Source organism: Athene cunicularia (assembly GCF_003259725.1).
Source record: "Athene cunicularia isolate RWA chromosome 3 unlocalized genomic scaffold, athCun1 chr3_part1, whole genome shotgun sequence".
Classification (NCBI taxonomy): domain Eukaryota; kingdom Metazoa; phylum Chordata; class Aves; order Strigiformes; family Strigidae; genus Athene; species Athene cunicularia.
In genome coordinates, this window is record NW_020799097.1 from 90,485,650 (window position 1) to 90,512,047 (window position 26,398).

A 26,398-nucleotide genomic window follows, 5' to 3' on the forward strand; every position below is an offset into this window, starting at 1 on the left:
CACCCACCCTCTGTGGGGCAGGAAGGGCACCCAACTCGCTACCTCCAGCTCTGGGGAAGACTGTACACATCCCCCTTTTCTCGGTATGGTGAGAACCAGCTGCTCCAACATGCTACCTGTGAACCCTACAGCACATTTGTTCTTAGGCTAGACAGGGCTTTTCTGTGGTCCCCACACACAATGGGCAGGACAGAGCTTACCAAACCTATACCCCTCCTCACACAGAACTTCCAGCCACAGGCCAGCCTCTCCCTCAAGAAATGCATGAGGAAATGGAAAAATGCTTGTATACACAAAGGGAAGGAAAGACAAAGGTTGGCATTTACTCACCATCTCCATCTACAGCAGCAGTAGTGTTATGCTCAACACCTTTCTTAGAAACACAGCAAACAGCTGCAAAAACAGTTGCAGGTCAGAGGAGCAGAAAAGGGAAGGTGTTACTTCAGAGCATGCAGATGCTATCCCACAGACTCTGATGGGTTCACAGCAGCTTTAAGCTCCCCCAGCTCTTGCACAGTATCTGAAGAATCTGAAGGCTCAGTATAAAGCCAAATACTGCACTACCTGGAAGGCTGAAACACCCCACCCACAGCATCCTCCCAGTGGAACCTGCTGCACCGCGGCTGCTTTTAACTACTGAGAACCAGTAATGTGCAAAAATGTTTGAAGCCTATAACCTGAAGAACACCATCTTAAGGCAACAAGACCAATCAAAAAAAGGAGATAGAAGGTTGAGGATCTGTAATCTCTATGCTGAGTCAATTTTCCCAGTCTCTCTGCTCAGAGCCACGCTGACAAAAACACGTTGGAGAAAGGGAACACAAAGGAGGGAGATTGCACCGGGGGAGGGACTCTTCCCTCGTGTCTGGCTAGAGACATGGCAACTTCCAGCAACAACACTGCTCTACACTCAGGTTGTTCACAAATCAGTGTCCTGTATTGGGCTCCAGGGTGCCAAAAGGGAGCACCCAAAGGAAGACTGGACTACAGAGACAGCACAAAAACATGGAGCCCTAAATGTTAATAAAATAAAAGGAAGAAACTCAAGAAACTCTCTTCTGAAGGTTTTTAATTGACCTCATACTAGGCTTTAGCTAGGACTCTGGCAGGGGTAACTGTCTCACACCTGGCTTTTAAGGATTACGTTAAATACTACTGGCCATTACAGTTGTTTTACTGCACATTAGAAATTCCTGTTGTCCTCTCCAGGGCAAACTTCCCAAATATCGCAGGGGACCTAGCTTCATTTCACTTACTGATGAGATCCATGACTTCTCGGGTCAGCAGCCTGACCAGCTGTTCCTCAAGCATCTCCTGAGACTCAGGGTTGTCATCTGCAGCATCATCCTCACTGAGGAGAACAGGTTTTAGTGTGAAGGGAGCCAATGTCTTCAAGTCTCCCCTCTGCCCAACCAAGGGGAATGGGTCACCGTCAGGGTAAACAATGTTTTCCAGTATTCTGCTGTCAGGGCTGTTCCCTGGGCAAAGGGCCACAAAAAAGACCAAAGCTCCATCCCACTCCCCACTCCCCCATCACATGAAGGGGCAGCAGCTTACCAGAGCATGCTTCGCTGGTTGATCACCTGCCATTTCTGAGACAACCTCTGTTCAAGACAAAAGGGAAGATTCAATACCTAAGGAGCCACACTGGACACAGTGTGAAGAGGCCCAAGTGGTAGCTGCTGATGGAAACACAAGAGCTTTAAACACAGCTCTCATGCCAAGCCCCGTTTTAAATGGGTCAAGAACTGCTACCGACTGTGCTGAAGATGCTGCGGTTGTGCTGGCTGTGGGACACTGAGTGAGCTGTCAAGAAAATCAAAGGACACAGGCAAAAAATACCCCACAAAAATTCTCATGGCTGAAGGCTGAGGAGCTAGTATCCACAGGTTTGAATTCACAGCAAGGGCTGCTGTGCAACAGCCAGGGTTCAATGTGTCTCAGAAGCCCCCCCTAAACAGCATCAAAATCATTAAGCGTTAAGGCTCTGCCCTGGTCTCTGCTGGCTTTGGAGGGACAGATGTTCTCACACGTTGCTGCCACCTGCTACAGGGAGTCTGGGCTGCCAGGGAACAGGCATCAAGCAAGTGGTTTTCTTACCATGTGCAGATAGGTAAAGAGTGGTCCCAGCATGGGGCAGACAAGGGTTTCATAGTGTTCTGAAGGACAGGAGAGTACCAAGGGCTTCACAAACACACCTGCACAGCCCAGTTAAGGAAGAGATCCAGCACATATGGCCAGCTGCTGGGGGGACTGCAGCACACTGCCCAAATCAGCCCATTCCACTGGGAGCCCAAGCAACAGATACCTCAAAGCCCATCTCATAGCCCTGAATTAACAAGAGGCATCTCTATACAGCAAGCGCATCAGGTATTCAGCCCCCTCCCCTGATAGTTCAGTTGATAAAGCTGAGGGTGCTTAGCACCCACTTCCTAGCTGTGAGACTGAACGTCCAGCCCTGTAAAGTCGGTTGAGAACCCCAGACAGTCTCCCACACAAGCACAAAGTCTAGTCGGACACCTTGCTGCCAAGCTTCTACAGTATCCAAGCCCACCCCACCCCAGAAGATATTACCCACCTCTCATGGTGCTTCCAGCACCACACAAATCCTTTGCATTTACTCTCTCTGACCCCAGCACTGCTGTATTTGCTCGTGCCCTCTTAAGCTCACACCTCAGCCATACCAGGTGTATCCCTGTTTGTTTACCCCTCAAACACTTTTTGGCTTGACCCTACTGAAAACGATGCAGGTTTTCAATGTATGTGTTCAAAGCCTCCCTAGCTGGCCCTGAGACAATGATGGAAGGATACGGAGCATGGGACGCAGTCTGTAATCAGGAATGTTGTTGAGGTTGATGAAAGCTGTGCTGAGGAGCTGGGTGGCGAGACCCTCAACGGTGTAGAAATCCTGTTGCATGGAGGGGCCTGCATTGCCTAGGATGTGGAAGCTTCAACAAAAACCAAGTTAGTTGCAACTATGCTAGATAACAGATACCATGCCTCTGGCCTACAAAGGCTACAAGTACTATCATCCTGATATTATATAGCTGCCATGTTCTTAAATACTGTAGAGGAACTTTAGCAAAGTATCTTTTTTGTGGGATACCCAGAGAGGGACAGTGAATTAAACATTTAAGCAATAAAATGCACTTTCAAGTGCTGATAGTGGCAAAGAGACAAACTAGGTCAGGATATCAGGTAAGTGCTCTAATCTGACCACCTAACTGTCAAAGAACTAAAAGCAGATTCACATTTTGAAGTACTTTTTCCAGCAACTGTGTTCCACGTGGACGTGGTAGGTTACAACCACCAAGTATAGTTCACCACTGCTGCTCCTACTTGGATATTACAGGATACAGCCGACATGAAAAGTCTAACTCGAGAAGGAATTAGCACCCAGCAATAGCCTACTGCTCCAGCCGTGCCATGTTGGGTTGTGTGGGGCATATCTGGTGTTCTTACCAGTTGTCGTAGAGGGTACAAAAGAAGCCCTGCATCCTCTCTAAGACTGTTTTGTAAACAGGAGAGTCATAAAGCTCCAGCAGAGGCTGAGGGAGACCTGTGGGCAAGAGTAAGCTTTAGCTACATAAATAAGAGAGCACAGTGCACCTTCAGAACATGCTGGGCTGGTCCCAGCCACCTTGACGGCAGCAGGGGAAGCACATGGCAAGATCAACATGCAGCCAAGTGGGAAGAGGTGCAGGCACCCTGGGGCATAAGTTCCTCCCCTCAGAGTTCAGCCAAGTTCAGGTTGGTTGTACCTGGGGCAGAGGTGTTCCCACTATGATTGTTATAGCCCCCTTATTTCTCAAAAAAAACCCTTACTAGAGCTATCAGAACGCAGTCAGAAGCAAAGGTGACAGTTGTGCGGCTCCTCTAATAGCCCATCCCTTATAGTTTCTGAAGGGATTTGTCTCTATTGGGACACAAGCTACTGCTGAATTCTGATATTAAAAAGTTTAGACCAGAGATCAAGGCCCTGCTGCTTTGGATCACAGGCAGAGTTTATAGGTCACAGAAAACAGGTAAAGGAAGCATTTCCTCATTTTACAGATAGGAAGTGGAGATAAGAAAGACAAAGCAACTTCTCTAAAATATTTCAGTCTACCAGAACCTTAAATTAAACCCCAATTTCCAGAGACATGGCCCACACTTTATCCACAAGGCCACCCACTTCTGCTTGGCTGGGAAGGCTTGTGTTCACAACCTCAAATCTGTTTCAAGACAGTTCCAAAAGCCTGTTTCTAATGCACCATCTGGAAACAAATGACAGGGCCACACTGCAGGACTTGGCTCTTACTCTCCAGGACAGATCTCTGCACCAGCACTCAGGGATCCTGCTGAGCACTAATTCTGCTCAAAGGCAGACAACTGCAGCACCCACAGTCTCTCCAGCCTGAAATGCCATGTTGCAGAGACCACCACCCAGCTGAGATAAGCAGTTTGGTAGGGTACCCTTCATTTCATGCAGAAGAAACCAATTTGTCTGAGACTGACAAGTTATGTAACTTCTTCATTCCAGCAAGTTCACCAGCCCTTCTTCACTTCCACCACTACTGACGGACCACTACCTCCAATACCTCTGAGAATCTGCCCACACATTCCTCCCAGAGAGAAGCCCCTTACCTAGGATGGCGTTCTTCTCCACCTCCAGCATGTCCAAGGCCTTTGCAAATGTTTCCCCCAGCCTAGCCACCATCTCTGGCATGTAGAGATTGTTGTGAGTCCTGAAACAGAAAAGCACTCGGTTTATACTCATGTGGATCAACCCCTTTTGCCCTTGACAGTGGGATCCTCTCCTTCAGCTTGTGAACAGCTCCTCTGAGGCAGATGATGAGGAAGGTGAGACCAAGCACGTGTGCATGGGATCCCCCTTCCCCACCTGCAAAAATATTGGGGAGGCTGACCCGACAGAGACATGGAGTGACTCCACCTCATGTCCTGAATCTCCTGGCTGCCCCTTCCACCTATTTCGGTTCACCCCACCCCTTGCAAGCACTGGCAGTAAAAACTCCCAGCAATTCTCCGGTTGATGCTGGCAACAGCTTATTAGCTTGGCCAAAGGGATCAGAGAATGTATTTTAAAAACCGACAAGACACAGATTCTATAATCTCAAAAGATCTTCTGCACCTAAGGCCCCTGCAGAGGGAGGGGCTGTTTCAGCTCCAAAATACACACACTGCCCCCCAGGGATGGGTCACAGTCCCCAGAATGGCAGGTGGCATTGGAGGGACTCTGGGGAGAACATCAGTCCGATCAGATGTTACTCATGGCAGACACATGTTCCCAGTTGGATGTGTTGTCCAGGGGGCACAATTCCGCATCATCAGGAGGCGGCCACGGTCAGCTTTCAGCAAGGGATACCAATTCAGCCACGGGTGGCTGGTTCTTGCCATCCAGGCCAAAATGGGTCCCCTCTTAGCCAGGGTACTGACACTCAGAGCTGGACTCGGCAGGGGGTGTCTCTCTCACCTACCTCTCTCCTTTGAGACCTCAGACCTCCACTCTGGGTGTCGCCAGCTGCACTCAGCACAAATCCTGCAGCCTCCTCCAAAACTGCAATGCCATTGTACCTGCTGCTAGAGGTGATCAAGGGCAACTCAGTATCTCCCCCTAGAGCAGCGTTTCCCAAAGCAGGGGGGTATATGGGAATGGCTGGGGGAAGGGAGCGCAGACAGACCTCAATATGTTCTCCAGAGTCTCAGCTTTCACTCATGTCTCAATGATTTTTTACTTTTTTTTTTTTCTTTTTTTTTTTTTGAAGATCTACATTCACAATCCTGGCAACCCCGATGCAGTGACGTCTGCCTGAGTTTGCAGAGAGCCTGAGTTAGCTCTGAAACAGCAACTACCCCATTTCTCTCTGCAAGTGTTAAATACTTCCCTGCTCACTTGCACGTGAGGAAGGCAAGTATGTAAGTTTCGTAAGAAAGAGCTACAGAAATGACTTCTTAACGACTCATACTCTCATTCTGGGCTGGATCTAACACCATGCAACAGGCCTCAAGGGGGCACAAGCTGGTTTTACTTTTCCAGGTGGGGCCAGGGAGCAGTCCAGCCTCCACAGAGTTTGGATATTATTGTTTCATTGACTCAAAAACCTGTGCATTTCTGCTTGAGGCTATCCTAAAACCTATCTGCTAAAATCACCTCCTCTTATATGATATGTCTCCTGCCTGCTCCATGCCAATGTTGGCTTTGCCTCATGCTGGGCAGAAGGGCAGTGGGGCAAACCCAAGGACTGTGGAATTGTGGTGGTGAACCTTGAAATCCCACTGCTCTAACTCCAGCAAGATGGGCCAGTCAGTCATATCCCGAAGCTGTGGCCACGGTCCTTAGTTGTTTCAGAGTCCTTGAAGCCATCTTCTCAAGTTTAACAGTTGGGAGGGCAGATGTTTACTCACAGGCCAATCTCCCTCAATTAATACTTTAGCAAGGTCCCAGTGGTAACAGAGAGAAAATGGCTGATCTCCCACAGGAGTTAAAAAAGCATCCAACAGCCCTCATACAAGAAGATGTAGCCCCTAGGCTTGTTCCAGCTGAGACTGTCAGCAGTGAGCAGCACTCCTGGGCATTCCACACACAGAAGAACTTGGAAAAACAAAATTCAAGAGACATTTATGCTTTAGAAAAGACAAGCAAAGGATATGGCAGGACTTGGGGGATTTTCAGGGATGGTCACAGCTCTGCTGCAAGAAGTGCCTGATGCCTAGAGATGGGCTTGAAGGCCAGAAGATGAGTCCTTTAGGACACTCAGTGCTTGAAGAATCTTTATCCAAAGCTGGAGCATCTACAACAGAAATGCCTACAGCATCCATCTCTATCAAACAATTCTTTCACTAGCATTAATGCCTTGGTAACATTAGGATCTCATCGAGTTCTAAAAAAGCCTTTGTCCGTGCAAAGCATTTGCTGACCCTGACCAGTCCATCTGTAACAAAACACGAACAAATCCCAGCACAATAAAGGTGCTGTGCCAATCGGTTCATGCAGCGACTGACTCAAAAAATGCGCCTTTAGATAAAGATGGCTGGAGCTCATGATTTGGGTTTAAATTAAGGAGAGAACAATTTAAGCCAGAAGCTAGAAAGCAACTGAAATAAGGTACCGTGGAGGACAGGAGAATCATCACTCAAAAAGCTGCAAGCAGTGATTAACAAAGCAACCTCAAAATAATTTGGTAAATATAGCTACCAAGACGGAGACAAATATGGGTAGGCATAAAAAGCTGCCACCCAAAACTAGCTTTGTCTTCCTTGTTACCTGGACTCCCTCTTGTTCCTCTCGGCTCTTTGGTCTCATCCATGACCTACCTTCAAGCTGCTTACCCTGGCAAAGACCCAATGGCTTAACAACTCTCACTGCTTCTGTCTGCAAACACAGCAGACAAACGTCACACAATATCCAGAGCAGCACACTCAACTGCTCAGCCAGCAAATCACCCTTTTTTGCATACTGATGCCTGACTTGGTGCTCAACCCAGCTGCTCAGTAGGACCCATGCTGCTGCTACTTGCAAATCTGCTCACACAGTAACTAACACAATCTGTGAGGACTTCCACATCCACTTCCTGCGTAAGCACATGAGCCACACCGAGCCTTGCTTATCCCCACAGAAAGCTGCCTAATAGCACAGAGCTAAGAGAAGCACTCATCCCCAAGCAGTAATGCATCTATGTTCCCGAAGGCATCCTCAACACAGGCAGCTTTCCTGCCAGTCAGCCTTCCTCATACCCCTGTACTTCCTGTCTGCTGACAGCCTGCTACAGACTCCATATTCTCTTGTACAATCTGTATTAAAGGGGGCCTGAGGAAGCAGTACATAGAAAAGACAGTCAAAGCCAGCAAAAAAACACATCAGAAGATCCACAGCACAAGCTCCAATTTCTTCAGAAAGACATAATTATCATCACCATTTGCACTGAAGGACTATGAGCTTGCAGATGTTACACAAAGGCCTCTACATCCAGCAGCAGCCAGGAAAGGAATGAGGTGTAGGATCTACCACGCTTAATACATCATTCATTGGTTCTTGTTGGAGCATCCAGCCTTAAGAAAAGCCTGGATACCTCCAAGTGAAGTACAGGCTGCTCCATGTATGTTACTACCATGTGCTCAGAAAAGATTTTGGTCTGCAGGGGAGATGCTTAAACAACACAGATGCATTATCTCAAAAAACAGCCAGGGAGCCTCTTTCTTTATGCAGATGGGGAAGCATTAGCAATAGAACATAGCCCATGTGTTCTCCTGGAAGTGGTAAACAAGCAGGCACAGAATTTCTGCTTCTTTACAGGTAGAGTTTGACAACAGTTTCCTAAGCTTGTTGTAACGGAGATCCCAAGTGTTTTTAATAATGCAAGAACAGCAAACACACAAGCAAATAGGTCCATCTGTTGCACTTGTTCAGACCTTCAGCACTGGTTTAGCTGGTCTTCCACAATATGGGGCATGTTCCAGGCTTTGGGAGAAATGGCATGAGGCTACCTCTACTTGGGCAACTCTACCCAACCTCTCCCAAAAGCTCATCGACAGGATCTTCAACCTTCCAGGATAAAAGGCAAAACCACTTGAAGTAAAATGCCGCAGCTGTAACAAGATAGGTTCAACCCTGATCACTGGTCAAAATGCTGCCTGCTGCGTGACATGGAGCTCTGCGATGAGAAGCATAGCTAGAGTGGGCCAAGACAGCATGTGCTCATCCTACCAGTCCAGCATGCTGCTTCTCACTGGAAGCAGCACAGTCCTGAGCTCAGTGACTGCCAAACATACCTGACTAGACAGAGCTTGAGTAATAGGGCCCCTTCCCTGACAGACCTGGGAGCTGGAAAATCTAAGTGGATCTGAAAATGCTCTTTCCCAACAAGCTCCTGTCAAGGACAGAGCCTCAAATCTTCAAGTACATAACATGTAGCATTATCTCACAAAAAGGCCCCATTAGCCTGGCAAAATCCCAGTGTCATCAGTTACCCTGAGAGAGATTCTTCCTTTATAATTCTGGGAACTGTGTTATTCAGGATTCCCCTTTTCCACCTTCTCTTGCTCCCTCCTCTGGCTGTCACAGATGTACACAACACCAGTGATGTGCAGAGGCACTGCAAGGTAGCAACAGCCTGAGAGTATGCATCCACTGATTTCAATAGCAGACAGTGCTTCAGGAGGCTGGTGTGCATGTTCAGCAAAACCAGCTTAATTTAACACTGAAGAGAGAACAACGCAAACAGGGTGCGATGAGAGCTGGGACTGCCCTGGTGGTGACTGGAGAGGCGGCCTTGTAGGGGCTGAGGGCAGAGCAGAGATGTTAGTTGAGAAATGATTAACTGAGTGGCAGATTTATAGCAGTGGAGGTGGGGGAGGCAACCCCAGCCCAAGCTCCCATTGGCTTTGATGGACTCTTGTAGGCCAGGCCAATGAACATTCAGAAGGCTCCGGTTTCCCCAGTGCCATTCCCCACTGTGAACAGTCAGGAACAGTACTTGGGCACCTGCACCAGCCTGTGTTCCCGCTCGCTTCACTGGGAGAACATGCTCTGAGCATTCCACCTATTTATCACAGTTTGGCTTTCAGAGATTCTTAAGTCAACATAAATGATTTCAAGTCAACTTGACCCACCTTATAAGAGCAAGTAAATTGTCAAAAAGCTTCAGGACCTGCTCAGTGCAGGGATTACGGTAGATTGGACTTCCACTGGGCATGTATCCCACCAAGAATCCTCCAGCTTTCGCCTCTTCGGTAGCAGCAGGCCAACGGGCTCGCTTCACAACTCCCAGAATGGTGTACACGCAAAAGCTTATCTGCAGCAAGAGACGTAGAGACAGTGTTGCTTAGCCAGAGTACAACCTGAGTAAATAGGTTTTCAGAGAAACCTATCATCATCCCATCTCAAAGGGAACACTCTAGTGAGCCTAATCTGGTGACAGGAAAAAACTCTGGTGGGTTTGCTGCCAAGAAAATGTAGTCAACGATCATGCTACGTTCCATCACCTTCAGCAACCCTTGGCCATGGCAGGACAGCCTAGGAACTTGCAATTAGACAAAGCATCAATGCATATGGTCTCATGAGTATGCAAGTAACCAGGCAGGTTGCCCTCTGAAAGGAAGGGTCTACATCATCAGTTTCTCATCTCCTTCATGTGCTGGGACAGATGTAGAGATCTGTGATGACACAGTGATCAAACTGCATCCAGCTCTGTGGACTGCATTTCAGTGTCTTCTACAGACCTAAATATAGCCACTCCACTTGCAGTCTGTCCAAGAAGTGAAGACATTTCACCAACTCAAACAATATGGTTCTCCTTGGTTGAATTTTAATTATATTCCATGCTGCATCCTCAGCATGATGCTTTCCATACTGCCTGGCTCAACAAGCACAATTCACTGCATCCTATTTCCAAAAATTAGGTAAACCAATTGCTGCTCCAAAACCAAACTCTGCTGCACAGAGTAGGGAATAGCGTGCTTTGTTCTGCTGAATAATCTGGTTTTGCATGGCCTATATGCTCATTACTGCATCATAAAGAGGCAAAAGCTGGCCTGTTATTCTGCAATCTGAAAAACCTACTGATGCGCATCCTAAAGTAGTAAACGATCAGGAGAGATCTTGTGTGTGACAACAACAGAAATGGGGGATGGAAGGAGGCAAGTTCCACCTCGGTAAGGATTACACCTCTCCTGGTAACGATACTCACTCTAGAGCGGTTCAGGCCACTAGGATCTTCCAAGACTGGATCGGCAATTTTGTTGTCTGCACCCACATAGGAGATAAAGGCTTCAGGATCCGAGAGGACTCTGGCAGCAGCAAAAGACAGCAGCAGGAATTACTGTTTGTACCAGCGAGTTTGAGCATAGCTTTGCACTAGCAATAAAGTTCTTAACAAATACACAGCAGGCTAGGGAGACTAGCTAGTGCTCCACACTGGACATGGGAAGATGATAAAAAGTACCAGAGGTGTGTGCACTCTCCAAACATCTCCAGTTCTTGTGGGCCATGGGGGCCTACAGCCTTTGAATCTCTTATGAAGATAGTCCTGCTGGGAAAACTCTTGTGCATGCCCAGCTGCCCAGGGCTGCAGGACACCTGAGCTTTAGTAAGGAGAGCTCATCTTCCTAACTTCTCCTGGAGATGAGCAAAGACATCTTTTATTTCTCATGTTCTGCAAATGCTTTGAGTGTGAGGTGTTCCTCTATCACCTTAAACAACTCTTACCTAGCAATTTTCAACAAACAGCACTTAGACTTATTTAGCAGTTTCTGAACTGCAGGAGAGCTATTAACACAATGGTGGTCATGAGGCACCCCACTCACTTGGGTTGCACGTTCTCTTATTGGGCACAATATTATCTCTGCAACATCTCCAACTCAAAGCTCAGAGAAATGATCCATACCTCTGCATCTCTGGGGAGAGCCACAAGCCAGCAACAGGAGCCATGAGCTCCTCCAGGAAAACCTTCTGCCGCTCATAGTCCTTGAACTGGTTGCTGATGAGGACGAGGGCCTCCATAAGAGCACACTTCTCCATCTGTGTCAGAAGTAGCTCATTGGAGAGCAGCTGCTTCACGTGGTTGTACAACATCTCAAAGTTTGGCTAGAAAACACATCCAAGTGGAAGAGTGTCACACATATGGTGTGGAGGAGGGCCACTGGGGTAGGCAGAGACAGGTGTACTATACTATGTACAACAGATGTAGGAGCATGTGTAAGTTACCTTTTCTCTACACAGCCACCTCTTCAGTCTAAAATAACCTTTTCTTCCCTATCCCTCTATCATCATCCTGCATCCAGTTTAGTTTAGTCTAAAGAATGACTGAAGCAAGCAGAGGAAATCTCCCTCTTGTAGGTAGTCATATCCCTTAAAGCAGTGTCATATCTCAAAATAGTTCTGGTGCTTTTATTTGCACACAGAAAGTATCTTGCTCCTTTGGCTCTCAAGTGCCAGAGTTCAGATTCCTCCATCTCTTTGCTCACAACTAGGCTCATAACAATGCATATTGGTTATCACTATCTCCAGAAGAACAGTCGAGTTTCTTCCCTACTCACTGTAGTTGCAACCATGTCTTCCTGTAACTTTGTATAAGCATCAGCAATCACCCCCTTCAGCAAAGTCATCTGAACATATTTTAGGGCTGCTCTGGGCCTGTGGCTCTTCCAGTGAGGATGCTTGGCTGGCCACAGGAAAGAGGAAGCTGTAGTTCAAGGACCAGTAGAGTGGGACAAACACACTAGTTCTTAGCAGCTATCGCAGAATGCAGACTGGAACCTCTAAATTACCTTAATTAGCATCCTCAAAATATGTCTTCATTTAAACTAGCAATGTCCTATGGTGCTTCCATAATCCTAGCGCCACTCCACACAAACACTGCTAAAGAAAGGAGTTCAGAGCTACACATGTTGCATGAAGGCTGTTTAGTTCAGCAAAACCAAACAAAACACTAGCTCCTGGATTTTAAATGTTTTTTTCTAGTCTCCTCAAGCTAATCCAGAAAGCAAATACTCTCTTCTTGTTTCTACATTCTGTTAAGTAACAGAAGACACTCTGGAGATTAGTCATTGCTAGCATCTTCAGCTAAGGAATCAACCGAGACCACCACAAGTGACAAAATGGGAATTCAGCACATTCCCATAAACCAGATCTAGTGCTGCTCATATTCTCAACATCTCTTTTGCATTTAACTCATCACTTTACAACTGAACTCTTCAGGCACAAAATTACTCAGGTGCGGCGAGGGGGAAGAAAAAGAGGTGCACGGAATAAAACACTGTGCCATTTGTGCAGCAGTAATGCTTCTTGCAAGAAAAACAGAGGCTGTGGCCTAGGAAGCTGAAGATCCCATAAAATCCAGATGAAATCGAGGCAAGACTCTTCATGATCAAGATGAATTTACATACCAGGACAAGCTGAGGGTAATCCCGACACATCTTTATGATTGAGGAGCATGCATGCCTTCTCACATTCTTCACTGCTCGAGTTCTAGGAGCCTGGACAGACACAACAAACTTCAATGCAACAAAACAAAAGTTCAGACAAATGCAGGGTATCTTCAAGAGACAAACATACAGTTTTCTGCACTTTTCAGTACAGATCAAAAAAGCATTTCCACACCCCCCACCCCAAACAATCATGCAACAAAGTTCATTCCTCTGGAGCAGCAGCTGACTCAAGAAGCCCATGTTCTAACAAGCTGTACTCCAAGAGCGAGGATGCCATGGATCTTACTACTTCAGGACTCCAAGCACTCCCTAGGTAGCTAGCAGCTTTACAGCCATCCTTCAGAGCCACATATACCAACTACTGAAAAATACCCACAGCTAATAAAGGGGTTTCACTCTCAGGAAGGCCAGCATAGACCGAGGGACTAAGTGCACTGGCCTTAGACTACGCCTGTGGCCTTCTAATTTTGTGAGCCAAAGGTTATTAGGCTCTATCAACCAAGAAGAGATCAGTTATATCTAGACTTCCTAGCCCTTTCCAGGAGCACAACTACACTTGAGAAGCCTAGTACAGCAGAGTCTTCAGACTCAGCATGCTCTCAAACAGAATATGATTTGATCCAACTATTAAAGCTCATTAGTAGATAGTAATTCAGACATACCTTACTTTCTTCTATAACTTCAAAGGTAACTGAAGCAAAGAGCTGTGAGAAAAGGAAGGAAAAAATCCAAAAACTCACATCATTTATTAATATCTAGCACTCGTGTATTTTGAGGTCAAGGAATAGATGGTAAGATTAATGCAATTTCATTATAGTCAGTGAAGAACCTCTAAATTCAAAGATGAATCATCAGCACAGTGAGGCCTTCAAATAAAACACCATGTTTACTGGCCAGAGCATATGCTTAATGTTAAGGTTTAAGGCTAGAATCTGCAAAAATTTGTGCTATTTGACATTGTTTCTTCTTGAACAAGACTCAGACTCAGTTTTTCCCATCTTTACCATGACAGACAGTTCTTCCCCGACAGTAACACCAAGAGGATTAACTCTTGCAGTTTAGTACGAGGGCCTTGCACCACAAGAAGCCTACCTAATTTTAGCATGGTCTGCAAGTACCTACCTTGGAAAGTACTTGTGGTAGGTATTCTGGTCGGTAAGTGACAAATGGGAAGAGAGCAGAGACATTGGTGAGCACACAGGACAGGATGAGAGGATCCTTTGTTTCAAAATTAAGGACAAGCTGCAGCAGATCTATGCCATCATTCACTGGGATTTCCTACAAAGGAAGCAAAGGGGAAGAAGGAAGAAAGAAAAGAAGGAAGCAACACTCAGTACTTCAAGCCTGTAGCACGCATCCTACAACTCCTACAGCTAGGCCACTGAGCTGCTGCTATCATATCAGGCCAGCCTCTCAGCTGAATACAGCTGTTCTCAAAGCAGAAAGGAAAGCAGTAGAAACCTCAGTTTAACTGCGTGCTATGTGCACTTGCTGATGGAAAAAGGACAGCAGCGTTGTCACTGACATCTCAAGACTGCCCTACCATCTCAAGTCCCCATACTACTGCTTGCACCTCCAGGAAAGGCATATGTCCTCTGTTTAGCTCCCAATTCTCCTCTTGACTCTGTCCAATAGATACTACACTTAACCAGCTATATTAACCCTGTAATCATTTTACTGTGATTAGAATGATGAACTAAACTGCATGAGCGGACTAATCTAATGAAAAAAATCAACTCAGTCCACATTAGACTGAGAAAAAAATGCTTTCCTACTGATTCACCTGCTGTTGAACAAAAAGCAGACAGAAATTGCTTCTTGTCTCCTATTTCCTGAGCATGAGTTTCTCTCATATAGTTAAAAGTTAAAAAAATAATTTTTTTAAAAAAATAAAATCAGGAAATTATTAAAAAGAATAAACTTGGGAAATTTCTGCTTAATCAGTCTTTCTCTCCTCTAGGAAGGCACTATGTCAAAGTACACCACCTGTATGCTCTCCTGTGACCTCTCATGGCAGTGTCCAGAAGCAAGAGTGCTTGCTAGTAAGCTAGAATGAGTTTGGTCCCATCTAAAGAAGGGTCACTCCTCCTTGTGAGAGTCACTCATCAAACAAACTGGGTCTTTGCATGGAGGTAACTGGTCACTACAAAAACTTTTCAAGGACAACATAGCTGAAAAAACCCACTCATGTCAACCCAGAACAAGCCAGGAGAGCAGGCAAGACCATCTAATACACATACGTCTTTATCCAGGGTTCGAAACATCTGGCTGATGACGCTCTCTGAGAAGAAGGTCATGGCATCCCACTGCACAAAGGATGGAGAGAAGATGGAGCAGAGACCTTCGCCTGTCTTAGCTGAAAGGAAGACAACACTGGAGCTCTCACCATGCTCCTTGCTGCACTCACAACAGCAGGCTGAGAAGCTCCCACGCTGCAGCATCTTCGCATTCACAAATATTTTGGTCATACAGCTCTCTCCATAGATGCCTGGTGGGGATGCACCAGGAGCAATTAAGGTACTCCTGTGTGACTGGCCTCATTCCAGTGAAGGCTCCTGAGATGTAAGTCTGACCTTTGAGATACTATAGGGAGCAACACCAGCAAATCACAGAAGCGAAAAGAAAATGGACCACATGCGCAGACTCAGCACTGTAGGCAAGACTGTCCTTGGTGTGACTTTGCAGAGCACCAAGTGGCCTTCCTTCACAGGAGGAAAGGAAGGTGACTGACAGAGGGGTTTGCTAGACAGGCAGAACTTCCCTGGACAAAAATAACCACTATGTTATGGAGATAAGGAGGCCCAAACAGTTGTAAAGTTGTATCAGTGCAACAACTGCACCTGCTTTGCCTAGAGATTTGGGGGAGGGAAAGGAGAAACCAGGGGCTCTAGATTAGCTATTCCATAGGTAGACTGCAAAGGGTTAAATTTGGGGAGCAGTGGGATTGATTTCATTTTGCTTTTAACCTTAAAAGCCTGAAAACCTAGTGTTGAGGCTTGGCTCCCACTTTAAAAAAAAGGCGAAGAAGTTTCTTGGTCAAATTAGAAAACAAATCCCGTATCCTTTTTTTTTTTTTTTTTTTCATGGGTCCAGTATCAACAGGAGCTGTGAGCTGGTACTTCAGCCATTCACCAGCCATCTGGAAGCCAGTTCGAGGGTCCAGACGACAAGCCATCCTCATCACCTCTCCTTGCTGGGCTCGGAAAGCTGCAGTGAAAAATCAGACACCATGCAACCAGCTGATGCTGTAAAATGCTCCCTTCCCCTAAGCTCACCTGCAGCTCTGCAGAATATTATGGATTGTTGCTCTGGCAATAGCTGTGTAGTAAGCTCAGATATATAATGAGTAAACTAGGTGTAACAGCATGAGCAATTTTTGAAGTGACTTAGACTAAAAAATTATGGATTAACATAAAAAGAAGTGCAATTAAAATGCAATACGAATGATGAAAATATGTGCTAAACCTAGATTTACTATAATTAAGCCTCTATTTTTCATTTTAAAAATTCTTCTGTGTTTGCTGCTTACAAAGGACTGAGATAGAAAACCAGCATTAGATTAACTACCACCTTTTTCAGTTAAACACACTTTTTCTAAATTATTTGACTTAACCCAGTTCAGATTCTAGGCTGGCAAACTAATGTGAACTCAAAAAATCCAGAGAGGTCTTGTCTTCAATTTCAGAGACATTAAAAGCGAAGTACAGAACAGGAATTTCATTTATTCCAGAATATTCCAGTACCTGACCACACAAAAGAATCAGCTCTGCTGACTACAGATGCAACTCACATTGTTTAAAGAAGTTGTTTTATCAAGTAATTTTATTTTGTGTTTCAAATCAGTTTTATTTTCTTATATATGTAATACCTGCAGTATAATTTAACTCCCTAAAACTATTTCGGATTCTGGCTTTGTACATTTAGTTACTTTCTGGTTTCCCCTCAAATAGATTTATTACAGTAAGTTAAAAGTAAACTATCTAATAAACAATAAAAAAAATGTAACACTTGAAATCTTCAAACATAAATGTAAAAAGTTAAGAATTTAAGTAATTTATTAAGTATATCCTCCCAGCCAAGTGAGTACTAAACTATACCAGCTAGTGAGAACCAACCTTGATTTTAGGAAGTAAAATACAAAAAGGAAAAAAAAATAATATCCAGGGTTTCATGTTTGTTGGCTTAAGATCATTAATAAATTTGCCTATTTTAATCGCTCAACTCTAGCTGGTGGTATCACACCAGAAGCTTCTTAGCAGGGTCAAGACAGATTTTCTTTCTGGAATAACATTTAAAGTCTATAGTGAGCTGCCTTCCTCCTCTAACCCAAGCAGGACTCCAGGCTGTTTCATTTCCTCCTCTAGGTGACCAAAAGGCACATTTTCTTTGACACTAGGTAGCAAATGCTACTAGGCCACCTACCTGGCCAGCAAGCAAAATAGTAGCAATAAGTAAGTAAAATGAAACGCCTGAGCTGTTACAAGAAAATCCTAAATTAATTTATCTCCAAGATCCAGGCTGAAAGAGACACGAGTGGAAGCTGCTGAGCCAACACACTACCATGTGGCTCCAAGCTCAGGCAGCAACTGAAAGAAAAAGCACTGACAACGGCATCCACACGGGGTGATGGCAACTTACAGTTGAAGAAGGCATTGAAGTCCTCATCGCTGTCAAAATCAAAGCGGGAGTATTCACAACTGGGGCTGTCTGTTTTAGAGGGAAAGCCCACCTGGAGACAGAGCAGACAAAGTCAGGAAGGAAGAGAAGTCACTCATCACAGCTAACACCAGCTTCAAGAAGATGAAGATGGAAGGCAAGGAGCAGGCAGGAAAATGTTGAGACAGAGTCGTTTGCTCAGCAATCTGAAGATCATGCTTCTGGCAGACACAGTAAAAATGTAGTTCCTCTCCCATGATTCACAGGCCACGTTCACTGAGGCACCTTCTCACACCTATCTGGCCGCAGTTCCCACGTACCTTCACTAGGTTGGTCATAGAGGCACGGAGATACTTGGGAATCATGGCCAGCAACAGGGGATCTCGAGACAGAACTTCGTGCCGGAAGAGGGCTCCCCATGTGATCTGGGTGGAAGATCGCAGAAACTGGGGGGAGAAGAGAGGGGAAAAGAGCAGGATGTCAGTGCTGGAATCTCCACTGCTAACATTGTGCTGCTATCAGAAGGCAATAGCTAATTACACTGACTATTCAGTTGAGGCCAAGGCATCTTGCAGGCAAAACCCAACTTCCAGAACACCGAAAGTCTCTAAGTAAATAAATACTACTGCTGACTGCAAATTCTGCGCTTTCTACTCAGCACCTCTGTGTCAGGTGCTGTTCCTAGTAGTGTGGGAATGGAGGAGAAACCACACAGCCTTCCAGGTCTACAGCTGAAATGGAGAGCCCAGAGAACAATATGTGGCAGCTGAAGTTCGCAATCTTCTGCAGGTTAGCTCAACTATGCATTCACACATTTCTACATAGATATACATGAGACTTTCAGCCCTTTACATACCTGGCTGGGATGGGTCGTGAAGGCTAAAAATGAGTCAAGGTATTTTCCAAAGTTGGCTGGCGTTTCCACATCAGAATCTGAGACCTATTAGGAAGACAAACAATCTCAGAAAAAATATTAGCTGTGTGTCACACCGTGCTCACAAGTGGTATGTCTCTGGGTAAAGCAGGAGCACTAGATGGAAGGTCATAGACTGCGAAGGAAAAGAGACAAAAACACTGAACAACTGTGATTTTTTTCTGTGATTGTTTTGCATAGCCTGAGGAGTAGCAAGTTCTGCTGAACTGCCTGGAGATGCTGAGGACAGCACCATCCTCATTCACAAGAAAAGGGTGACTTCTCAGATACTGGAGTTCCGTTAAAACCAAATTCACAACTGCTGCTGCTGCTATAAGTCACAATTTTACTCTATTGGGTCAAGCCCACCCACCAGTACTGAAGTGGAACAATTTGCAATTGCAGAATTTCACAAGCAAATACACCCAGATCATTTCACTCCCATTCCTCCAAAAGTTTCCTGCATTTAACATACGGACATCTCTCACCAATAGCATTCTGGGAAGTCTGTCAGGAAAATAAGTTCTGCCTGGAGCCATAAATTCAAGGTTTTGCTTCTCCTCACTAACCGTAATATGACCTGATGCCCTCAAGATCCCTCTTCTGGAGCTGTACACCTCAGTTCTGCCTCTCTAGAGTGAATCTGGATGAGAGGACTCAAATCTCCATCTCATTACTTCATTACAGACTAACAGCTCCCACTGCTTAACAGCAAGTGAAGTCACTGAAAGTACTAAAGTACTAACACACCCTTTGATTGCTGTCCATTTTTTTAGGGCTAAATTCTCAAGGTTTTTTGTGTTTTTTTTTCTCCTTTTCCTCCCTGTGAGAATTTACTTTGCTGCCACTTGCACAGGCAGGCTGGCTGGCTGCCTCAGTCACCTCACAAAAGCATCTTTCAACAAGTCTGCCTTCTTTAATGTAGAGCACTATGCTGAACGGAGGGAGTGGGAATTCAGCACAGCATGCAAAGTATCAGTGTGCGTCTTCATCTCAGCATTGACACAAAGCATCGGGAAGATGGACAGCAGAAACAAAACCTGTTTCTTCCTTCAGCTTGAGAGAATCTTGGTAGAAGAACAAACAGGTATACTTCTGGAGTTACTTTTAAGAGGGAAATTTGAAAGACTTCCAACACAAGAGTAGTTTCTTGGAGTAGTTTTGCTGTGGCAGTAGACAGCAAGAAACCTGACCAATTCTCAGTTAAGCTTCAGCATTTGAGAGGTTATAGATGATTCCTGATGAAAGCAGAAGCCTGGAATCAGTCAGGCTCCCTCCACTCTACATTCCTATGACTTGACAGCTATCCCACTTGCAAGCAGAGCCATTTCTGCCTTTTCTAAATGCATGGAGAGAACCCTGTGGCTACCAAATGTGCAGGGAGAACCTGGTCCTACCTTAGATCAGGGTTGCCTAACCCCTAGCCCTAAAAACTAGCCTTGCCAGGGTTGATGATGGTATTAGTAGAGACTTACTAGCAAAGCACATAGCTGGCTGCCCAACGCGCACAAAACTTGGCACAGTCTTTTCAAGAAAACATAGTGCTTCTCCACCAGGCCTTCTCCATCTGCTGTCCTGGGAAAGATGGGAGGAGGGAAAACCAGGATCAGTTACTCACACTGTAGGTAACAGGCACACTGCTATCTATCTTGTAAATAAAAAGAGAACTAGAACAATTTGATTTTACTGCAGTGGGATTTCCTTTGCTATTATCAAGAAGTACTGCTTTATTGGCATCTAAAACCTCAGAAATTGCCTCTGATAGATTCCCTCCTGATCAGTTTCAGGGTAAAAGAGAAAGCTGGGGAAGCTGTGGTGTTTACACCACTTTGTCCTTCAATTATGGGATTTGGAAAAACTTGCAGTTTTTCAGGTTTTGCAAAAGGAATGGTGGGTTTGTTCCCTCCTAAACCAGTCCCAGCTTCCTGTACTTAAGCAGCAGTATCTTTTGCAAATCACATCTGCAGTTTTCTGTGAAATTACTGCGGCAGAATGGTACTCACTGGGCAGCAGAGAGAATGTAGTGCATGGCAACGTCTCCAAACAAGACCATCAGAGGCTTCCGATCCTCCAGCTTACCCTACGTGTAAAATACACCAAATGCCTTAATTAGAACATAACTATTTATTTGCATCTGCAAGTGAAATTAGGAGAAGTCCAGCTGTCCTTCCATCTTGGGAGGGGCTTACAGTCCACAAATGATTTCAGTAAAAACTTGCCAAAAAATCTAAGGTATTCCTGTTCTCAAGAAATTTCCCCAAGCAATCACACCGCAGGAATTTTAAACTGAAAAACTGATTCTGAGACATAAACTCTTCTTCACTGCAGACTGGCTAGTTACTTGAAGGCAGCTGATAAACACTCAGCCTCAAAACTAAGATGCTTGTGAATGTATGGGTCAAATCACCTGTGTAGATCCTGCTGCCATTTCTCTGAGCTGCCAGATGACACAGGTGGTGACAATATTTCCCACTTCACAGTTATAGAACGTGGGGGAAAAAAATGTCAACAGCGATCTCCAACTTTAAAACTGCAAGGAGAGGCGAGCATAGAGTTGGAGAACTTTCCAACAGTTGCTGTATGTATTATGCTGGCATGACATTCATGTCAAATATCATTAACATAAGCAGCCAAATTTGAATTGTGTTTCTTAAATAAAAGGGCAAAGACATAATTGATCAATCTGAAGAATTACATAGAATAGAAAGAACAGAAAGGGGAGAGAGGAGCTGAGGAGGAAGAACTGACCTTCCTGCTGACAGCAATCAGGAGACACTCTGCTGCTCCTATTTGGAGCTCAGGCTCATTTAGGAGCAGACACAACATCTCCAAGAGCTTGCAGTTGTCTGCTGTGATGTGGCTCAGGGCCACCCAGTCAATATAGCCAGCCAAGGTGTTGAGTGCTGCTATCCCCACGCGGCAGTTTGCCTGGGCCTGTGAACAGAGAGGAGGCAGGAGGTCAGAGTCACAAACATGAATTCTCATCTAAAGCCATCCACTCCCTGGAAGAACAGTACCAGGAACCACCCTGAGATAGTGAGAGACCTGGACCCTTCTGCTGCCACCCCTCACTTCTCTCTTCTCCAGTTTGTATTATGAGTGAACAAATCCATCTGTAAATGAGAACTGCAGGTAACAGACTCCAAAGCCTGGGAAAAGCCTAGTTCTAAGCAAACTTCACTTTAAGAATGACTAATGCACTAACTCGTGCATAGCTCCACTCACCTTTGGCTCCTGAGCCAGATCAGTCTTCTGAAAAAGAAAATAAGAGATGGTAAGTGAGCAGCTACAGCACACACTTTCACCCAGCCACGCAGCCAGAAGCAGATTCACAGAACAGCTCCCTAGCCAAAGAGGCTGCGACACAGCCTCCTGCTCAGGACATTGCTGCAGCCATCACAGCCACCTCCGCAGCCCCCTGGCAGGTAAGACAACAAGGACTCTGAATTGCAAGTTAAGCCGCCATTTCCTTCTCATCCAAAAGATGACACTCCAGTCAGCAGGCACCAGGGAGACAGGGGATAAGAAGGAAAGGCATTTCACTGCTTCCTGGAAGCTTCCAGGGAATAAACATTTGACCTTTTAGAGTATCTTACATCCAAAAGCCAGACTCAGAAAGATGCTGGCAGTTTTTATGTCCTGAGATTGATGTCTGAAAAGGGTAAGTGATTTGTCCATGGTCAGAAAGGCAGATGGAGAGAGCACTGGGGCAAGAGCTTACAGCCTGACTCCCAGTTCCAAACACTTAACAGCAGCAATGCACTGCTTGCACTGTCTTTTTGACTAATACAAACAAGTCTCTTAAACACTCAGGTTTGATTTGGTTTTCACATGCAAAGACACCACAACCATTTCTTTCTGCCGCAAGGTTTTGGTTTGGAAACTCTGTCCATGAGTGTGCAGCGATTTTAAGTTAATCTGGTTGTGTCCCACACATTTAACAACTGAGCCATCATACCAGAACTGCACACTTATAAGCACTGCAGATTCTGATGGTCTTGGGGAACTGTCCATCATGTCCCCAAGTCTCAGTGTGCAGACAGGTAAATGAACACCCAACCCTCAGAATTTACCCTGTGCACAAACATCCCAAAGATCTGCTAACCTGTGGAGTGGTGAGGGCTTCTTGTTCCTGGGGTGCTCCAACCTTGCCAATCAGAAAGATTCCACCGTTAGCAGAAGCAGCCATACTTCAGAGCCTCAAGCATTGCAATTCAAACCTTACCTGGAAATGCATTTCAACCAGACTACAAAACGCACCAGGGTCTCCCACCCACCACCATGAACTGCACACTGTTCTACAGGTGGCTTTCTTCACCTGTCCACTGCATCAGGAAAATGAACAGAGGACAGGTAGGAGAGGGTTTGTTGCTGCCTCCCAGTTTTCATGTTTAGTGAAACTCTGGATTTTAATTCACAGAAAAGATGAACAAGAGATACACCTAAGCAACTTCTTTCTAGACTGGTTTCTCAATTGTACTTCATTCTCAAATCCACTTCCTTCTCACAGGAACAGCGTGGGGTAGACACTTGCCTTCACCATCCATCTTGACCAACCTGCACATCTCTGATTCCAGGTAAGAAGTCAGGGGAGAAGTCTCTTTACACAAAAAGGAAGAGCACTCCTCACCACAACTTGACAAAAAAATAGGGCTTCCTGACCTGAGCTCTCAGGAAAAAAAGGACCAGGGAGGCCCAGATGCAATGCTGAGACATCAAAAACTCATGCATTTTTGTGCATCACCACAAAGACACCACTGCAGCAAAGGAGAGCAGATGCAAGCCCAGGAGAGCATCTCTTTACCACAGTTAGATAAACCACCCATGCTGGTTTTGGCTGGAATACAGTTAATTTTCTTCACAGTAACTAGTATGTGGCTGTGTTTTGGATTTCTGCTGGGAACAGTGTTGATAATGCAGAGATGTTTCTGTTATTGCTGAGCAGTGCTGACACAGCGTCAAGGCCTTTTCTTCTCCTCACAGCACCCCACCAGTGAGTAGGCTGTGGGTGCACAAGAAGCTGGGATGGCTGACCCCAGGCATATTCCATATCATAGGACATCATGCTCAGCATATAAATATGGGGGAAGAAGGATGGGGGGGCACATTCAGAGTGACGGTGTTTGTCTTCCCAAGTAAGGTTAGGTGTGATGGAGCCCTGCTTTCCTGGAGACAGCTGAACACCTGCCTGCTGATGGGAAATGGTGAATTAATTCCTTGTTTTGCTCTGCTTGTGCACAAAGCTTTGGCTTTACCTATTAAACTGTCTTTATCTCAACCCATGTTTTCTCAGATTTACTCTATTGATTCTCTCCCCCACCTCACCAGGGAGTGGGGAGGCTTGGGGGGAAGGCAAAGGGAGTAAGCAAGCTGCTGAGTGGTGCTTAGTTGCCAGCTGGGGTTAAACCAAATCTACCTGTTTCTGCCACAGCCACACCTCTGTTTTGCTAAGCCATACGCTCTTAGTGGCAGCGGAGCATTCCAACAGTACATGTGGCACACACCCACTCAAGCCATTTACACTAGCAAATCCAAACTATCAACACTAACCCTGCCAGCTTTTGTGTGTTCAGGCTCTCTGGTCAGCACTGGCTTCCCAGGCCACAGCAGATCCCTACCTCACAGCGACAGCAAAGGATTTCAGACAGTTCTGCGCTTGCTTCCCCAACAACTTGCGAGATGTATCCCAATTCCTAAATGCCTCCAGCACTGACTGAACCCAAGGAAATGAGACTCTTACCATGCGTCTATACTTGTTGACGTTCTGCTGCAGGGTAGTTAGTAGGAAGCAGAAGATCTTCTCCATGTTCTGGGTGAGAGTTTGCTGGATATCTCGTCGCCGCTGGGTAGGCAGAGTTTGAAAAGTCACCACATCCTCTGCCAGACGGAGGAGTATGAACATCACCAGTTCCGTTTGAGTTTCCTGATGTCCCAAAATGAAATACGCTCCATCAGCACAGTTCAAACATTAAAATCTCTAGAGGCTAGCTCAGAGATATACAGAGAAAGTGGGCATGATGAAGATACAAGTCACACCTTGGGAAAACAAGGCAGGAGGATGGTCCTCTCTGCTAAAATCATCTAGAATAACTTAATCTTACAGGGAGAGTCCATCATCAGCCTCTCTCACCTGACCATGAGTGAGTCAGGCTTTCCTCAGGATGATGGAAGACTGAAACCCATACTACAAGCAAGCAGAAGAGAACAGACAGGTGCATTTCGTACCCCTTGCTTGGAGAGGGTATCCAGCTCCTTCAGCATATCAGGCCAGTGCTGAGGCCATTCACGCTTGATCATCTCCACCACAATTCGAGACAAAACATCCTTAATGTGACTTTCCTCCTCCAAAATACTTTGAGTTCCCTGTCACAGAAGAACGTCAGTTATATATAACAGCAAATGTCAGACATTTGTAATTCTGACTTGGGAAGCACAGTGGTTGCAAATATTCTAAACCACACAAAATAAAACCAGTAAAAGAAAACACAACATTGGGCAGCTCTTCATCTTAGCTACCTTGTATGACACTCATGCCCTCCCAATCACCCCAGCCAGTGAGCTCTGGGAACCCAAAGGATTTTCTTCCATAGAAGGTCACTTGGTCACAAGAGCAATCACAATAGCAAACACAATCGAGATAATGACCATAGTATTCTTGCAATGGATAAGAACATCCATATTTACTGAACTTTCTCCTGAACACCTTATATATGTTATACAAGCATTACAGCTTTCTGCCATGTGAGGTGACATGGTTATAGACCTGACTACAAGACAGAGAAAAGCACTGGAACAACCAGGGATGCACATCAAGGAGGTAATGAAATGCAGAATTGAATTCAGGTTCTCTGTTCTAATTAACTGGAGTCTTTTTTCTTTTGCTCCCACTTTCTATCTCCAAGTGAGAATCATGTTCCAGACAACAATTTGGGGTAGAGGGTACTTACACTGGATATGAGGCCCATGACATTGTTCTTTAGATAAACTTTTTCTAGACGAGGCATATTGTTCCAGCGGAACCTGTTCAAGAGGGTTTTTTTAAAGAAAGCAAGAAACAAAAAGGACACAAAGTCAAAACATTTATAAAGACCTCTGACTTGATTCTCAATGAACCATCACTTCTTTACCTCAACTAGAGAGACACACTAAAGCTCACTGACTCTGCCAGTGCCCAATCCCTTAATGAAAAGGCTGAGTTAAAACTGCTGCCGGCAAGTGGGTGTGCACTACTGAGGTCAATAGACATGAGAAGCAGCAGCAAAAGCACAAAGCATCAGGTCTGTAGAAGCAGCAGAGACAGGAATCTCAGAGATGAACTAATACAAAGCCTCTTTGTTAGCATGAGGCTAATGACAGAGAACGCTGCAAAGACCTACTGATAACCCTGTGTGCTCATTTACAACTTGTGATGTCAATGTGTCTTAGAGCTTAGTGAATTAACTTTCCCAACCTGCCTGAGAGCCATTTTCTCCTTGCCTTCTTTTACAGGGGAGGGAAGAAACAGAGCAGGACAGCAATTGTCCTCTGATGCAGAACAGGCTCTCTGTGCCCTGAAAGCACCACCCTGAAGCTGGAGGTGCCAGAACGGGAATGGAGCCCACGCCAGTGGCTGCGTGGCAGCGGGCCGGCACCCTTCCTCGGCGCAGGGGGGAGGGATGAGCCGCCTTACTTGACCACATGCTCCAGGATCTGCATGCCGAAGTGCCGGACGATGGCTGTCTGTGTCTTCTCCGCCAGCTTCAGCCCGCAGGGCACGCAGATAGGACACTTCTCCTTGAACTCCTCGCAGAACTAGGGAAGGACACGCACACGCACTTAAAACACAGGAGCGAGCACGAATCGGCCGGTAACTGGGGGGGAAGGAGGGGGCAGCCCCAACCCCTCGGGGAGCACACCGGGGGCGGG

The 26,398-nt window shown here is 45.7% G+C and overlaps 1 protein-coding gene across 1 annotated transcript in view; it reads right to left on the reverse strand.

Moving 5' to 3' along the window:
- XPO5 (exportin 5) overlaps nucleotides 1-26,284 on the reverse strand; it is a gene marked incomplete at its 5' end in the record, with an annotated part of 30,293 nt that extends 4,009 nt beyond the window's left edge. Inside the window, 27 exons of the mRNA XM_026844788.1 lie at nucleotides 331-393; nucleotides 1,257-1,351; nucleotides 1,558-1,604; nucleotides 2,101-2,198; nucleotides 2,812-2,948; nucleotides 3,463-3,559; nucleotides 4,627-4,727; nucleotides 9,610-9,791; nucleotides 10,686-10,785; nucleotides 11,382-11,581; nucleotides 12,883-12,990; nucleotides 13,587-13,628; nucleotides 14,047-14,202; nucleotides 15,165-15,284; nucleotides 16,007-16,131; nucleotides 17,563-17,653; nucleotides 17,901-18,026; nucleotides 18,437-18,520; nucleotides 19,969-20,068; nucleotides 20,497-20,573; nucleotides 21,242-21,427; nucleotides 21,719-21,745; nucleotides 22,599-22,640; nucleotides 24,234-24,416; nucleotides 24,719-24,856; nucleotides 25,441-25,513; nucleotides 26,163-26,284. Coding sequence (XP_026700589.1) covers nucleotides 331-393; nucleotides 1,257-1,351; nucleotides 1,558-1,604; nucleotides 2,101-2,198; nucleotides 2,812-2,948; nucleotides 3,463-3,559; nucleotides 4,627-4,727; nucleotides 9,610-9,791; nucleotides 10,686-10,785; nucleotides 11,382-11,581; nucleotides 12,883-12,990; nucleotides 13,587-13,628; nucleotides 14,047-14,202; nucleotides 15,165-15,284; nucleotides 16,007-16,131; nucleotides 17,563-17,653; nucleotides 17,901-18,026; nucleotides 18,437-18,520; nucleotides 19,969-20,068; nucleotides 20,497-20,573; nucleotides 21,242-21,427; nucleotides 21,719-21,745; nucleotides 22,599-22,640; nucleotides 24,234-24,416; nucleotides 24,719-24,856; nucleotides 25,441-25,513; nucleotides 26,163-26,284 — 2,920 coding nt within the window. The remainder of the gene's footprint in view (nucleotides 1-330; nucleotides 394-1,256; nucleotides 1,352-1,557; nucleotides 1,605-2,100; nucleotides 2,199-2,811; nucleotides 2,949-3,462; nucleotides 3,560-4,626; nucleotides 4,728-9,609; nucleotides 9,792-10,685; nucleotides 10,786-11,381; nucleotides 11,582-12,882; nucleotides 12,991-13,586; nucleotides 13,629-14,046; nucleotides 14,203-15,164; nucleotides 15,285-16,006; nucleotides 16,132-17,562; nucleotides 17,654-17,900; nucleotides 18,027-18,436; nucleotides 18,521-19,968; nucleotides 20,069-20,496; nucleotides 20,574-21,241; nucleotides 21,428-21,718; nucleotides 21,746-22,598; nucleotides 22,641-24,233; nucleotides 24,417-24,718; nucleotides 24,857-25,440; nucleotides 25,514-26,162) is intronic.
- Between the last annotated feature and the right edge of the window lie 114 nt (nucleotides 26,285-26,398).